Source organism: Ranitomeya imitator, chromosome 2 (assembly GCF_032444005.1).
Source record: "Ranitomeya imitator isolate aRanImi1 chromosome 2, aRanImi1.pri, whole genome shotgun sequence".
Lineage (NCBI taxonomy): Eukaryota > Metazoa > Chordata > Amphibia > Anura > Dendrobatidae > Ranitomeya > Ranitomeya imitator.
In genome coordinates this window covers 826,317,164-826,334,515 of record NC_091283.1, presented here as the reverse complement: position 1 = coordinate 826,334,515, position 17,352 = coordinate 826,317,164, and the positions used below count along the sequence as shown (strand labels likewise).

The 17,352-nt window shown below is 43.5% G+C and overlaps 1 protein-coding gene across 3 annotated transcripts in view; it reads left to right on the top strand.

Moving 5' to 3' along the window:
- ZFYVE27 (zinc finger FYVE-type containing 27) overlaps positions 1 to 17,352 on the top strand; it is a 103,956-nt gene that overhangs the window by 24,450 nt on the left and 62,154 nt on the right. For all 3 annotated transcript variants that reach the window (XM_069754023.1, XM_069754021.1, XM_069754022.1), the window contains exons 3-6: positions 3,107 to 3,177; positions 8,616 to 8,802; positions 12,722 to 12,817; positions 13,304 to 13,416. In XM_069754023.1, coding sequence (XP_069610124.1) covers positions 3,107 to 3,177; positions 8,616 to 8,802; positions 12,722 to 12,817; positions 13,304 to 13,416 — 467 coding nt within the window. The remainder of the gene's footprint in view (positions 1 to 3,106; positions 3,178 to 8,615; positions 8,803 to 12,721; positions 12,818 to 13,303; positions 13,417 to 17,352) is intronic.

Genomic DNA, 17,352 nt, shown 5'->3' with positions numbered 1-17,352 from the left:
TCCAAACTCCACTATGGTGAAGACCAAAGAGCTGTCAAAGGACACCAGAAACAAAATTGTAGCCCTGCACCAGGCTGGGAAGACTGAATCTGCAATAGCCAACCAGCTTGGAGTGAAGAAATCAACAGTGGGAGCAATAATTAGAAAATGGAAGACATACAAGACCACTGATAATCTCCCTCGATCTGGGGCTCCACCCAAAATCCCACCCCGTGGGGTCAGAATGATCACAAGAACGGTGAGCAAAAATCCCAGAACCACGCGGGGGGACCTAGTGAATGAACTGCAGAGAGCTGGGACCAATGTAACAAGGCCTACCATAAGTAACACACTACGCCACCATGGACTCAGATCCTTCAGTGCCAGACGTGTCCCACTGCTTAAGCCAGTACATGTCCGGGCCCGTCTGAAGTTTGCTAGAGAGCATTTGGATGATCCAGAGGAGTTTTGGGAGAATGTCCTATGGTCTGATGAAACCAAACTGGAACTGTTTGGTAGAAACACAACTTGTCGTGTTTGGAGGAAAAAGAATACTGAGTTGCATCCATCAAACACCATACCTACTGTAAAGCATGGTGGTGGAAACATCATGCTTTGGGTCTGTTTCTCTGCAAAGGGGCCAGGACGACTGATCCGGGTACATGAAAGAATGAATGGGGCCATGTATCGTGAGATTTTGAGTGCAAACCTCCTTCCATCAGCAAGGGCATTGAAGATGAAACGTGGCTGGGTCTTTCAACATGACAATGATCCAAAGCACACCGCCAGGGCAATAAAGGAGTGGCTTCGTAAGAAGCATTTCAAGGTCCTGGAGTGGCCTAGCCAGTCTCCAGATCTCAACCCTATAGAAAACCTTTGGAGGGAGTTGAAAGTCCGTGTTGCCAAGCGAAAAGCCAATAACAACACTGCTCTAGAGGAGATCTGCATGGAGGAATGGGTCAACATACCAACAACAGTGTGTGGCAACCTTGTGAAGACTTACAGAAAACGTTTGACCTCTGTCATTGCCAACAAAGGATATATTACAAAGTATTGAGATGAAATTTTGTTTCTGACCAAATACTTATTTTCCACCATAATATGCAAATAAAATGTTAAAAAAACAGACAATGTGATTTTCTGGATTTTTTTTTCTCAGTTTGTCTCCCATAGTTGAGGTCTACCTATGATGTAAATTACAGACGCCTCTCATCTTTTTAAGTGGTGGAACTTGCACTATTGCTGACTGACTAAATACTTTTTTGCCCCACTGTAACGGTCTAGAGAAAAAAGACCAGACTCTTCTGGAGAGCGTGGCGCGCACATAGGACACCCAGTCCATCAGTTATACGGCAAAGACGCCTTCTGTGTAACGGGTTGCGGCACCTTTCAGTGTGATTTATCTGGGTGTGTGCATATTCTGCTTTTTTGGTGGCTGCCAGCTTCGTCCTAGCCTCGGGTCTATTTTCTAGCAGTCTGGCTTCTCTTAGGCTACTTTCACACTAGCGTTAACTGCAATCCGTCACAATGCGTCGTTTTGCAGAAAAAACGCATCCTGCAAAAGTGTTTGCAGGATGCGTTTTTTCTCCATTGACTAACATTACGCGACGCATTGCGACGGATTGCCACACGTCGCAACCGTCGCGCGACGGTTGCGCCGTTTTTCGGCCGACCGTCGGCCGCAAAAAACGTTCCATGTAACATTTTTTGCAGCCGACGGACCGTCTTTTCCGACCGCGCATGCGCGGCCGGAACTCCTCCCCCACCTCCCCGCACCTCACAATGGGGCAGTGGATGCGCTGAAAAGCAGCATCCGCTGCACCCGTTGTGCGGCGGAGGCAACGCTAGCGTCGGTAACCTCGGCCCGACGCACTGCGACGGGCCGGGCCCGACGCTAGTGTGAAAGAAGCCTTACCCCGTAGCTTCAGGCGCCATGCACCACATTGTACGGTTCACTTTTATGTTCTGTGCTATGATTATACTTACACCGTTGCCTCTATAAATGTCTCTGAGGTTTTTGGTTTCTTATGTTCCTTTTTTTTACTTTTTCTTTTGTCTTGTTTCTTTTCCTCTTTGTTTCTTTTTTCCCTTTCTTTTCCTGTTTCTCCTTTTTTTTACACCTTTATTTTTCCTTCCTGACCTGAGAGATTGAGAGCAATAATACCACAATGAAGCTGTCCTGGAATCTCCTCTTTTCACCACTTTCTGTCAGTACTATGTACAATTATCTGTGTTTTGTTTGATTTGTGTTTTATGACACTCATGATAAATGGTGTTCATCTCTTATTTTTCCTATTTTTGTATAGTTGTACATTTACCGTATTTATTTTTCTTTTTAACAGACTGATGAAGGTCTTGTATTAACTGAAATGTCTATTGTTTTTTTCTGCATTTGCTTCAGTTAGTTAATATTCCTGTTGTATACACCAAAACGAGTGCCAAGTATTTTTGCAGTTAATATAAATGTCTGTCTGAATTTTTTTTGTCAAATTTTGGGACGTTTATGACTCTTTATGCTTTTTTAAAAAAAAAAAGCTTAAAAAAATCTAAAGGCAAAAAAAAAGTATTTTTGAACCAAATTGTTGAAGAATTTGGTGTGAAAAACGTTAACAAAATACCACAAGATGGAAAAAGAAAAAGTTACTTCAACCCCTTCACGACGTATGATTTCATATGTTGTGTCTTCTGCTTTAATATAGGCCCCGGCGCTGAGCTCGCGTCTTTTCCGTCACATGTCAGCTGACTGTCAAGTGCCTTTAACAGCTGCGGGTGGAATGGTGATCCACCCGCGGCTGTTAACATGTTAAATGCCGCTGTCGATCTCTGACATCAGCATTTAACTCAAGTGCGCCGGAAGCGCGTCACTAACTCCACCCGTTGGCGTCTCTGTTACATGACCGCAGGGCGCCAATGGGTTGGCAAGTCAACCGGGGGTCTTCAGGAGACCCCCATGGTTGAAAAAATTAAAAAATATAAAAGTTCACATCACCCCGCATTTTCCCCATTCCAAATGAAACAATAAAAATCATCAATAATAAAATATGAAAAATAACTTCAATTGCAAAAATAATAAATAATAATAATATTTTGCTGTGTGTTCAATTTTTTTCTCTGTTTTTCCTTGTAGATGGCAGACGCCAATCGTTTCACTTCTCACCTGTTTTCTGGTGAATATTTTGCTGCTCACGATGAATGAAGGTAAGTGGTGATGATCCCACGGATTTTCCGCCCGTCTTCTCCGATCCTGGCAGGGAACTTTCACTTGCGTCCTTCATTCACTTCTTTTATATCTTTTCTTGAGAAAACTGGGTGGAAGGTGAGGCACGGAGAACCTGTAGGCATGGCAAGGGCCATCTGGAAAACCATCCCCTACACAATGGCTGGGCGAGAGCATGGTTGCCTTTTACTAATGGCTTATATTTGGGAATTGTAAGATATGACCACACCCGGGCGCCCCGGCCTCTCCCACATCTGTAATTCCCGTTAGGTCAGTCTACATGGGCCTTAACTACAACTTAATTAACTTTTCCACATCCAGACGAGGCTCCTAATAACAATCTGATAACAAATTAGATGCAAAAATGAATTCCTCTCTCCTGGTTTGGGTCTCCTTTGGCTCCAGACACCACATCACTGGGTCCTCATGTCGTTCAGAGTAATGATATTTTATGTTGTGGGGTCCATGACATCTTAACGATGACTGGCGACCAGATTCTCAGAGCTTAAGAGGACTCAACCCGGGAGGGAGGAGCGACGAGCAACAGATAAATTTAGGGGTCTGGGCTGAGGCCTGAATTTGATTTGAGGATTAGTCTGGATTATGGTTCTGGTCTGGAGTCTAAATTAATTTTGACATCTAGTCTGAATTTATTTAGGAGATCTGAATTTATTTAGGGGTCTGGTCTGTTGTCTCAAAGTATTTGGGGGTTTGATCTGGGGTGTGAATTTATGTAGTTGGTTAGTCTGGGTTCTGAGTTTATGTAGTTGGTTGGTCTGGGTTCTGAGTTTATGTAGTTGGTTGGTCTGGGTTCTGAGTTTATGTAGTTGGTTGGTCTGGGTTCTGAGTTTATGTAGTTGGTTGGTCTGGGTTCTGAGTTTATGTAGTTGGTTGGTCTGGGTTCTGAGTTTATTTAGTTGGTTAGTCTGGGTTCTGAGTTTATGTAGTTGGTTGGTCTGGGTTCTGAGTTTAGTTGGTTGGTCTGGGTTCTGAGTTTATGTAGTTGGTTGGTCTGGGTTCTGAGTTTATGTAGTTGGTTGGTCTGGGTTCTGAGTTTATTTAGTTGGTTGGTCTGGGTTCTGAGTTTATGTAGTTGGTTGGTCTGGGTTCTGAGTTTATGTAGTTGGTTGGTCTGGGTTCTGAGTTTATGTAGTTGGTTGGTCTGGGTTCTGAGTTTATGTAGTTGGTTGGTCTGGGTTCTGAGTTTATGTAGTTGGTTGGTCTGGGTTCTGAGTTTATGTAGTTGGTTGGTCTGGGTTCTGAGTTTATGTAGTTGGTTGGTCTGGGTTCTGAGTTTATGTAGTTGGTTGGTCTGGGTTCTGAGTTTATGTAGTTGGTTGGTCTGGGTTCTGAGTGTATGTAGTTGGTTGGTCTGGGTTCTGAGTTTATGTAGTTGGTTGGTCTGGGTTCTGAGTTTATTTAGTTGGTTGGTCTGGGTTCTGAGTTTATTTAGTTGGTTGGTCTGGGTTCTGAGTTTATGTAGTTGGTTGGTCTGGGTTCTGAGTTTATTTAGTTGGTTGGTCTGGGTTCTGAGTTTATTTAGTTGGTTGGTCTGGGTTCTGAGTTTATTTAGTTGGTTGGTCTGGGTTCTGAGTTTATGTAGTTGGTTGGTCTGGGTTCTGAGTTTATGTAGGAGGTTGGTCTGGGTTCTGAGTTTATGTAGGAGGTTGTCTGAGGTCTGAAGTTATGTAGGGGGAGATTCTGGGGTCTGAATTTATGAAGGAGGTTGTCTGGGGTCTGACTTTATGTAGTGAGAGTTTCTGGGGTCTGACTTTATGTGGAAAGTTAATCTGAATACATGTAGGAGGTTTGTCTGGGGTTGGAATTTATGTAGGAAGTTGATCTGGGGTCTGAGTTTATGTAGAGGGAGGTTCTGGGGTATGAATTTATGGAGGAAGTTAGTCTGGGGTCTGGATTTTTGTAGGAGGTTGGTCTGGGGTCTGAGTCTATGCATTGGGAAGGTTCTGGGGTCTGAATTTATGTAGGGGCTTGATCTCAGGTCTGAATTTATGTAGGCAGGTAGTCTGAGGTCTGGATTTATGTAGGGGGTTGGTCTTGGGTCTGAACTTATGTAGGGGGTTGGTCTTGGGTGTGAATTAATTATGGAGTCTGACCTGTATCAATTTTTGGGTCAAATTTAATTTCTATGTTAGGAATTTTGCAAAAAAAAAGGCGCTAACAAATTTCAAAGGCTTCACAGCTGCCTTCAATTCTGTGGTATGTCTGGCATTGTTGGGTATTCTAGTGGTAGCCATATTGGTTGTCGCCTTTGTCCATGGGTTGTGTCTAGTGTCGCACTTATTCTCACTCAAGATACCAGACACAACCTGTAGACAAGCGTGGTGCTGTTCTTTGTAGTCTTTTTATCCTTCACATTGCCGTTAAGTTTCCATTCTTGTCTAGTATTTACTTTTCAGGTGTTACTTTTTTTTTCATAAAATGATATTGCTGAATACACATCCTCCAGGCCTGGGACATGTGAATGGCTCCATTGTTGTAGCCGGCTGTGTGTGACGCGGGGTGTTTGCTTGCGTCGGTGTGTCCATATAATGCTACAAAGGCCGGTAATCACCTTCCTTAGAAATATGAGAATAATGTTGCAGGTGATTGGTTGTCGTGGGGCGTATCGTTCCGATGTGGCGCCAGAGTAACGACAGATGGTAACGTGTGCGGATCCATGTAAAACCCGTCTCACCGATGAATACGTGATGACTGGTGTAAGGAGAAACATTCACTCATGGCCGCCCACTCGCTGTGCTGTCATCCCTTGTGACAAGGAGTGGATGGTGAATCCCTCTGTCCCCTGGATCAGCAGTATTGCATTTCTTTTTCCAAAAATATTATTAACCCTTAGTGACCAAGCCATTTTTCGTTTTTTTTTTTTTTTTTTTGCATTTGCAGTTTTTATCAATACCTTTTTGGGGTCTATGATTGCTTTTATTGTATTTTATTGTGACCCCCAAAAATTCTGATTATTTTGGGCTTTCTCTTTTTACAATTCACCTTGTGGGTGATATTACATTGTTATAGACTGGACTTATGGACGCAGCGACACTGAGCATGCTTATTATTGTTCTATTTTTACTTTTTTTCTTTGTTTTTATGTATATCTATCTGTCTATCTATCTATCTATATATCTATCTATCTATCTATCTATCTATCTATCTATCTATCTATATACATAGTACAGACCAAAAGTTTGGACACATCTTCTCATTTAAATATTTTTCTGTATTTTCATGACTATGAAAATTGTACATTCACACTGAAGGCATCAAAACTATGAATTAACACATGTGGCATTATATACTTAACAAAAAAAATGTGAAACAACTGAAAATATGTCTTATATTCTAGGTTCTTCAAAGTAGCCACCTTTTGCTTTGATGACTGCTTTGGACACTCTTGGCATTCTCTTGATGAGCTTCAAGAGGTAGTCACCGGGAATTGTCTTCCAACAATCTTGAAGGAGTTCCCAGAGATGCTTAGCACTTGTTGGCCCTTTTGCCGTCACTCTGCGGTCCAGCTCACCCCGAACCATCTGGATTGGGTTCAGGTCTGGTGACTGTGAAGGCCAGGTCATCTGGTGTAGCACCCCATCACTCTCCTTCTTGGTCAAATAGCCCTTACACAGCCTGGAGGTGTGTTTGGGGTCATTGTCCTGTTGAAAAATAAATGATGGTCCCACTAAACTGAAACCGGAAGAATAGCATGCCGCTGCAAAGCACCTCCACATCATCACACCACCTCCTCCATGCTTCACGGTGTGAACCAGGCATGTAATGTCCATCCGTTCACCTTTTCTGCGTCGCACAAAGACACGGTGGTTGGAACTAAAGATCTCAAATTTGGACTCATCAGACCAAAGCACAGATTTCCACTGGTCTAATGTCCATTCCTTGTGTTCTTTAGCCCAAACAAGTCTCTTCTGCTTGTTGCCTGTCCTTAGCAGTGGTTTCCTAACAGCTATTTTACCATGAAGGCCTGCTGCACAAAGTCTCCTCTTAACAGTTGTTGTAGAGATGTGTCTGCTGCTGGAACTCTGTGTGGCATTGACCTGGTCTCTAATCTGAGCTGCTGTTAACCTGCGATTTCTGAGGCTGGTGACTCGGATAAACGTATCCTCAGAAGCAGAGGTGACTCTTGTTCTTCCTTTCCTGGGGCGGTCCTCATGTGAGCCAGTTTTTTTGTAGCGCTTGGTTTTTGCCACTGCACTTAGGGACAATTTCAAAATTTGCCCAATTTTTCAGACTTACTGACATTCATTTCTTAAAGTAATGATGGCCACTCGTTTTTCTTTACTTAGCTGCTTTTTTCTTGCCATAATACCAATTCTAACAGTCTATTCAGTAGGACTATCAGCTGTGCATCCACCAGACTTCTGCTCAACACAACTGATGGTCCCAACCCCATTTATAAGGCAAGAAATCCCACTTATTAAACATGACAGGGCACACCTGTGAAGTGAAAACCATTCCCAGTGACTACCTCTTGAAGCTCATCAAGAGAATGCCAAGAGTGTGCAAAGCAGTCATCAAAGCAAAAGGTGGCTACTTTGAAGAACCTAGAATATTGTACATAATTTCAGTTGTTTCACACTTTTTTGTTAAGTATATAATTCCACATGTTAATTCATAGTTTTGATGCATTCAGTGTGAATGTACAATTTTCATAGTCATGAAAATACAGAAAAATCTTTAAATGAGAAGGTGTGTCCAAACTTTTGGTCTGTACTGTATGTATATTGGTTTTCACTTTATTTTTCAGCTCTATCTAGGGGACTGTTTACTTGTACTATGCACTGCAATACCACAGTACATGTGCCAGGGTGCGGGAAGGGGTTAAGGTAGTTGTATGAGATTATACAATGGTATCTTTTTTTTTTTTCTTTTCCATCACTGGAAAAAAAGGAACAGCGCCCCTCCTGTCCATTGGCTGTGCCTGTTACTGCAGCTTGGCTTCAGATTGCCATATTTTATGGAATGTCGGATTGATCTCCCGACCCGAATTTACAGCTTCATATGTGCCTATAATGCTGTAAGTTTGGATCAGGAGTCTCCCGGTCGATCCTGGCGGACTATGAAGAAAATGCCCGTATGAACTTGGCCCCTTACTCATTATCCCTTAGGCTGATCCTTTTATCCCTTGGTCCAAAACGCTGGTGTATTTATCTCCATACATGGATGGCGCATGTCCAGCTGATACTCTGCTACCTCAACCGTAATAGGAGATGTTGCCGATCCTGGAGTTCACAGCGACTGTGCCATTGGGGGGAAAAAAACTTAAAAAAATTATGCAATACTTCATTCCTCCTGCGGAGGCGCTGCAGGGAAATTGATCACCTTCTCATGTGCTGATCATCCCATAGGACAGGCTGGATGTTGTATTTTACCTTGATTTTATATTTAATTATCCCAGTTGCCTGGTTCTCGGTGGGCGCCCTGCTGGTCTCCATACCTGCCCTTATCGGTTACCTCCAGGAGCTGTCGCACGCGAATCTCCCCGAACCGGAGCTGGCCAGAAGGAAATACTACAGCGTGCGACGTGAGGATCTTAAGAAAGTAAAAGTCACCCGACAGGAAGCTGTGGCCGAGTTCAAGAGCTTGTAAGTCCTTCTTCATTCCTGGAATTCTAGATCTGCCCCATCCATTATTACATCTCGCGCCGTCTGAGCGATGCCCGTGGCGCAAAATATAAATGTCTGGGGAATGCGGAGATTCTCTGTCCTAGAGAATAACACGGTCACTGTTGGTTATTGTGTACTGTCTCTTTAAAATGTGATTATCCTATCGTCATTTAAAGGGTTTGTCTAGGGGATAAAAAACATTCTTAAATGTGGTCAAACTGGTTAAAAAAAGAAAAGAAGTGAACGTTACCCTGATGCCATGCAGCTAACGTTTCAACGCTAACCCAGTCCCGTTTCGACCCACCTGAAATGACCGAAAATGGCCGCATATCTAATCAGTGGTTGACGCCGGACAGTGCATTATTTCCAGCCTTTCAGGAAGTAGACGCCTGCAAGGATCAGGTAATTATCAGGATGGGAGCAGCAAGGAATCACTTTTTAATAATCCTTTTAATCCCCTGGACATCCCCTTTAAGATATTAAATGATGTCTAATTATTGTTTTTCCTGCTATTTGATTGGACAGTGCTTAATTTGCAGTGGATTCCACCGAGAGATGCTACACAGAAGTGACCGGCGCCCCTCTTTTTCCCATCAGGCGTTTTTCTAAACCTGAAGCGGAAAAAAAACACTTTAAGAACACTGAACATATGAACAGCAAAGTGTTTTTACAATAGAAATGAATAGGAGAATCCCTCTGATCTTTTTTTAAATTAAGGTTTCATTATTTTTTTAATTATTATTATTTTTTTTTAAAGCCTAAGGTTTTGTGCACATGACGTCTTTTTCCGGTGGTTTCTGCCTGGTATCCCCCTGACAAAGCGCTGCAAAAAATGAACATAATGAACAGTAATTTAAAAACAACCCGTTGTTCCGTCTTATGTCACTTCTTTTTACCGCTTCTAGGTTTGGAAAAGGTGAAGCGGTTAAACGACGAAGCCTGTTGTTCATTCTTCAGGTGGCTTCGTCTGGAAGCCGCCCGCTCTATATACTTGAAAGTATAAAGCAAAGACACATAAAAAGACATATACATTCCATGAAAGCATATGCATATACATTCCATGAAAGCATACGCATTCACCTATACAATCCATGAAAGCATGCGCATATACATTCCATGAAAGCATGCACATATACATTCCATGAAAGCATGCACACATACGGTACATTCCATGTAAGCATGCACACATACATTCCATGTAAGCATGCGCATACACTGTACATTCCATGAAAGCATGCGCATATACATTCCATGAAAGCATGCACACATACGGTACATTCCATGTAAGCATGCACACATACATTCCATGTAAGCATGCGCATACACTGTACATTCCATGAAAGCATGCACATATACATTAAATGAAAGCTTGCGCAAATATGTTCCATGAAAGCATGCGCATATACATTCCGTGAAAGCATGCGCATATACATTCCATGAAAGCATGCACACATACATTCCATGAAAGCATGCGCATATACATTCAATGAAAGCATGCGCATATACATTCCATGAAAGCATGCGCATATACATTCCATGAAAGCATGCACACATACATTCCATGAAAGCATGCGCATATACATTCAATGAAAGCATGCGCATATACATTCCATGAAAGCATGCACATCTACATTCCATGAAAGCATGCACACACACATTCCATGAAAGCATGCGCATCTACATTCCATGAAAGCATGCACATATACATTCCATGTAAGCATGCGCATCTACATTCCATGAAAGCATGCACACATACATTCCATGTAAGCATGCGCATACACTGTACATTCCATGAAAGCATGCACATATACATTAAATGAATGCATGCGCAAATATGTTCCATGAAAGCATGCGCATATACATTCCGTGAAAGCATGCACACATACATTCCATGAAAGCATGCGCATATACATTCCATGAAAGCATGCACATACATTCCATGAAAGCATGTGCATATACATTCCATGAAAGCATGCACATATACATTCCATGAAAGCATGCGCATATACATTCCATGAAAGCATGCGCATATACATTCCATGAAAGCATGCACATATACATTCCATGAAAGCATGCGCATATACATTCCATGAAAGCATGCACACATACATTCCATGAAAGCATGCACATCTACATTCCATGAAAGCATGCACACATACATTCCATGAAAGCATGCGCATCTACATCCCATGTAAGCATGCACACATACATTCCATGAAAGCATGCGCATATACATTTCATGAAAGCATGCGCACATACATTCCATGAAAGCATGCGCATATACATTTCATGAAAGCATGCGCATATACATTTCATGAAAGCAAGCGCATATACATTCCATGAAAGCATGCGCATATACTGTACATTCCATGAAAGCATGCACATATACATTCAATGAAAGCATGTGCAAATATATTCCATGAAAGCATGCGCATATATATTCCATGAAAGCATACGCATCATTTATACATTCCATGAAAGCATGCGCATATACAATCCATGACATCATGTACCTGGGCCTAGATTTCTGGAGATCTCAGCAGTGGGATCTACAGCTATTGGACATTTGTGAGATGCCATAAGTGTCTCAGATTAAACAACCCCTTTAAGGAAATAGTCGTACTGCTTCTTAAATGTATTGTCTCGGGTTCAGTTGCAAACTGCCTGTAAAAACAATATATTTCTTATTAACAATCCTTTCCATTCTCAAGGATGGATTGATTTTGAATTCTATCGTTTCCTACTCGTTGCTGAGGTTACAAGCCACTTCTGCAGTCGATCAGCGGTGGCCCATTTTGCCGGCAAGAAGCGCCTCACTTGTAGGCTTGTAAGCGCTGCCCTGGAGCTGGATGGATCACTGGATCAAGTCCGCTTTAGGCTCCTTCGATGCTATAGCGTTAAAGCTGCTTCTGCTCGCAGCGTCAGAGAGCTCATATGTTGGGCCAGCGCCTGAGACATGCCTCTGATCTGAACTGCTCATCATCAGGAGCGCACCGCTCCTTTACCTTCCGGATTCCTGCTTACCAGGGGGCGGTGCGCTCCTGAAGATGGACAGTTCAGATCAGAGACATGTCTGAGCCGCTGGCCCGAAATATGCGCTTTCTGATGCCTCAAGCAGAAGCAGCGCTACCTCTGTAGCATGGAGGAGGTAAAGCTGTCAATCTTCAGGAGCGCACCGCCCCCTGGCAGGCATGAATCCAGGAGGCAGAGGAGCGGTGCGCTCCTGATGATGGACAGTTCTGACCAGAGGCATGTCTGAGCCGCTGGTCCAAAATATGCGCCCTCTGATACTGCAAGTGGAAGCAGCTCTACCTCTGTAGCATCGAGGAGGTAAAGCTATCAATCCGCCCCCTGGCAGGCATGAATCCAGGAGGCAGAGGAGCGCACCGCCCCCTGGGGCTTCGTACAGGTCAGACATATATTGCATATGGTGTGGATATGCCACAAGTGTCCAAGATGGAGCGCGCCTCCTGTTATATAGAGAAATCGGATATTATGTCTAAATAGCCGCATGACCCATATCCGTGCACTAACACAGAGACCCTGATTCCACCTCTGGGTCACTTACTGGCCTTCCTACTGTAGTTTTGATGAAATCAGTGTTTTATATGGTCAGCTCTATTAGTCCTGCAATCATGAGCTCTGCCTAACCCACCTACATCATTGATTGACAGCTTTCTGTCTACACTGTGCATAGGCAGAACACTGCCAATCAATGGTGGGTGGGCAGGGATAGCCAGGACTTATAAGTAACAAAGGGAACAATGTTTTATCAGAACTACAGCAAGAAGCCCAGTAAGTGACCCAGAACTGGAAACTGTTTTTTTTTTTCCCCCTGCAGAGTTCCCCTTTCAGAAGCTTTCTTCGCTTTATGACTCTCCCGCCTTGTGTTTTGCAGCTTGATTCACCTGGAGGGCATCCTCAACCTGATCTGTGGCACTTGTGAGCGAGTCTATCAGGTCGTGCACTGGCAGAATCCTTCCGCTTCAATTCAGTAAGTAACTTGGAAGATTTCTCTTTTGCAGAAGTCTCCAACCTGTGGCTCTCCGTCTTTTACAAAACTACAACTCCCAGCGTGTCCGGACAATGAACCACCGGATGCAAATCACAGAAGATTGTTGTTAATGTTTATTTACCGTGCAGGAATTAATATTCCTTACGTTGCCTGTAGGAAGCAGAACTACCGACTAAAGGCCGTGCATGGTATTCACTTGTCTGGGGCTTGGCTGCAATACCGGGCACAGCCTGCGGACGAGGGGGCGCTGTTTCTGAAAAATAAATGACTGTTCCCTTGCGGAGATAGCACCGTATGTTTCCATGCGCCAGAGAGATTCATTTACGTCAATGAATCTGAGCTGCAATACCACTCCCAGCCTGTGGACTAACATGGCGCTGTTGTTACAGGAAAGCTTTCGATGTATGAGACCGGTAGAAGGATATTCTGGTGTAGAAATGACCTAGTGTTCCCTTGTTTTCTCAGGTTGTATGGATTATTACTGGGCTCTATTTGCATACTCTATCTCCTGCCCTTGTGTTGGGTTTTGGTGATTGTGAACAGTACATTATTCCTGAGGAACGCTGACTTCTACAGAGGTAAGAACGTTTGTGATAAATCCTGAATGAAAAATGATGCAACAGATCTTCATAAAAAATCTCCTTCCGTTAAATGTCTTCAGCTGCTGGGCTGATCTATGTGTCTCCATGGTAACAGACTACAAACAAACCCTTTGTAGTCGGATCCTGCAGTTCTACGCTTTTTTTTTTTTTAACTAAGATACCCGGATGCTACATCATTAGACTTGGCCCTGGTGTTTCAGTGCTGCTTCTGGGGGTGGGGATGTGTTTTATAGGAGCGTGCTAATATCACTATATACTGTAATACTAAAGTAAGTATGCTTAATAAAAAGTAAAAAGTCATTAGAATTAAAAAAAAAAAAAAAAATAGTAAAAAGATTACAAAAATATAAATACCCCTAAAAGTTTAAATCACTTTACCACTCCAAAAGTATAGAAATAAAAAAATGTATGAATTGGTTATCGCCGCATTGTAAAACTTCCAATCTGCCAAAATATAGAATTAACGAACCCAAACGTTGTTGATAATAATTAATAATAAAAAAAAGGAGAAAATTTTCTTTAGAAACTTCTGAATTAGGCAACGCCTGTAAAACAATTGTATATATTTTATGATAACACTATCTACTATATAATTGTCTAAGGGTCACTTCAGTCTTTCTGTCTGTCCTTCTGTCTGTCACAGATATTCATTGGTCGCGGCCTCTGTCATGGAAATCCAAGTCACTGATTGGTCGCGGCAAAACAGCCATGACCAATCAGCGACGGGCACAGTCCGGCGCCAAAATGGCCGCTCCTTACTTCCCGCAGTCGGCGCCCGCTCCGTACTCCCCTCCAGTCAGTGCTCATACAGGGTTAATGGCAGCGTTGACCGCGTTATGCCGCGGTGTAACACAGTCCATTAACGCTGCTGTTAACCCTGTGTGACCAACGTTTTACTATTGATGCTGCCTATGCAGCATCAATAGTAAAAAGATCTAATGTTACAAATAATAAAAAAATAAAAAATCGTTGTATACTCACCGTCCGTCGGCCCCTCGGATCCACAACAGGCCTTTCGCGCTGCTCGCGACGTTCCGGTGACCACTCCATGCATTGCGATCTTGCGAGATGATGACGTAGCGGTCTTGCGAGACCGCTACGTCATCATCTCGCGAGACCGCAATGCACTCTTCAGACCGGAGCACGTGAGGACCGTCGGTAACCGCTTCGATCCGGGGGCCAACGGAAGGTGAGTGTATAACTATTTTTTATTTTAATCATTTTTTTTTATCAGGGATATGACGCCCACATTGCTATATACTGCGTGTGCAGTGTTTTATACTACGTGGGCTGTGCTATATACTACGTGGGCTGTGCAATATACTACGTGGGCTGTGCTATATACTACGTGGGCTGTGCTATATACTACGTGGGCTGTGCTATATACTACGTGGGCTGTGCTATATACTACGTGGGCTGTGCAATATACTACGTGGGCAGTGTTATATACTGTATGGGCAGTGTTATATACCTCATCGGCTACGTTATATACTACATGGCTGCTATATACTATGTGGGCAGTGTTATATAATATGTAGGCAGTGTTATATACTGTGTCGGCTGCGTTATATACTGCGTCGGCTACGTTATATACTACATGGCTGCTATATACTACGTGGGCAGTGTTATATACTGTATGGGCAGTGTTATATACTGCATCGGCTACGTTATATACTACATGGCTGCTATATACTAAATGGGCAGTGACAGTGTTATATACTATGTGGGCAGTGTTATATACTGTGTGGGCAGTGTTATATACTGTTTGGGCTGTGTTATATACTGCATGGCCTGTATTAACGCATCGGGTATTCAAGAATATGTCGTGGCCTGTGCTATATACTATGTAGCTGCTATATACATACATATTCTAGAATGCGTTAGAATCGGGCCACGATCTAGTATATATTATAAAAACACTTGATAAGTTTGATTTTGCTGTCATCGTACTGACCTGAGGAATCGGGGATCCAGGTCTGTTTTTATGGCACGTTGAATGGAAGAAAAAAAAATGGAGCCAAAAAACAACAATGGAAATAATTGCATTTTTTCACCATCATGAAGAGAATTGTGACATTCAGGTCTACAAATTTGTTCCATAAATAACAAGCCCTTGTATGGAAAAATTAAAAAAACAAAAAAAAAATGAAATAAAAAAACATGAATGGCTCTTTGAAGAAGAGCAGGGATAAAAATGGGCTTCTATGGGAAGAGGATAAAGACACAGTCCTGATCGTCGTTATCTGACCCCGTCCCCTGCTGCGTTCTCTCCCTAGTTTGGCTGCTGTGAATAAGACGAGTCAGGTTTTGAGTTTTGCTTCTTAAGGTACCGTTACACTAAACGACTTACCAACGATCACGACCAGTGATACGACCTGGCCGTGATCGTTGGTAAGTCGTTGTGTGGTCACTGGGGAGCTGTCACACAGACCGCTCTCTCCAGTGACCAACGATCAGGGGAACGACTTCGTCATCGTTGAAACTGTCTTCAACGATGCCGAAGTCCCCGGGTAACCAGGGGATATTTACCTGTGTCAGCGCCAGCCGACCGTAAAGCAGAGCACAGCGGTGACGTCACCGCTGTGCTCTGCTTTACGGCCGGCGCTGACAGTCAGTGCGGGAAGCTAACGCCGGGGGACGTGACAGACATCGGAATGTGAGTATGTAGTGTTTTTTTTTTTTTTTAACTTTTACAAGGGTGACCAGGGTAAATATCGGGTTACTAAGCGCGGCCCTGCGCTTAGTAACCCGATATTTACCCTGGTTACAAGTGAACACATCGCTGGATCGGTGTCACACACGCCGATCCAGCGATGACAGCGGATGATCAGCGACCAAAAAAAGGTCCTGATCATTCCCAGCGACCAACGATCTCCCAGCAGGGGCCTGATCGTTGGTCGCTGTCACACATAACGATTTCGTTAACGATATCGCTGCTACGTCACAAAAAGCAACAATATCGTTAATGAAATCGTTATGTGTGAAGGTACCTTTATACCTTACACACACACACCCCACTGTGTACACATATTACACACATACACTCCACGGTGTACACATATTACACACACGTACACTCCACTGTGTACACACATTACACACACGCACAACCACTGTGTACACATTACACACACGCACAACCACTGTGTACACATTACACACACGCACACTCCACGGTGTACACATATTTCACACACACACTCCACGGTGTACACATTACACACACGCACACTCCACTGTGTACACATTACACACACGCACACTCCACTGTGTACACATTACACACACGCACACTCCACTGTGTACACATTACACACACGCACACTCCACTGTGTACACATTACACACACGCACACTCCACTGTGTACACATTACACACACGCACACTCCACTGTGTACACATTACACACACGCACACTCCACTGTGTACACATTACACACACGCACACTCCACTGTGTACACATTACACACACGCACAACCACTGTGTACACATTACACACACGCACACTCCACTGTGTACACATTACACACACGCACACTCCACTGTGTACACATTACACACACGCACACTCCACTGTGTACACATTACACACACGCACAACCACTGTGTACACATTACACACACGCACACTCCACTGTGTACACATTACACACACGCACACTCCACTGTGTACACATTACACACACGCACACTCCACTGTGTACACATTACACACACGCACACTCCACTGTGTACACATTACACACACGCACAACCACTGTGTACACATTACACACACGCACACTCCACTGTGTACACATTACACACACGCACACTCCACTGTGTACACATTACACACACGCACACTCCACTGTGTACACATTACACACACGCACAACCACTGTGTACACATTACACACACGCACACTC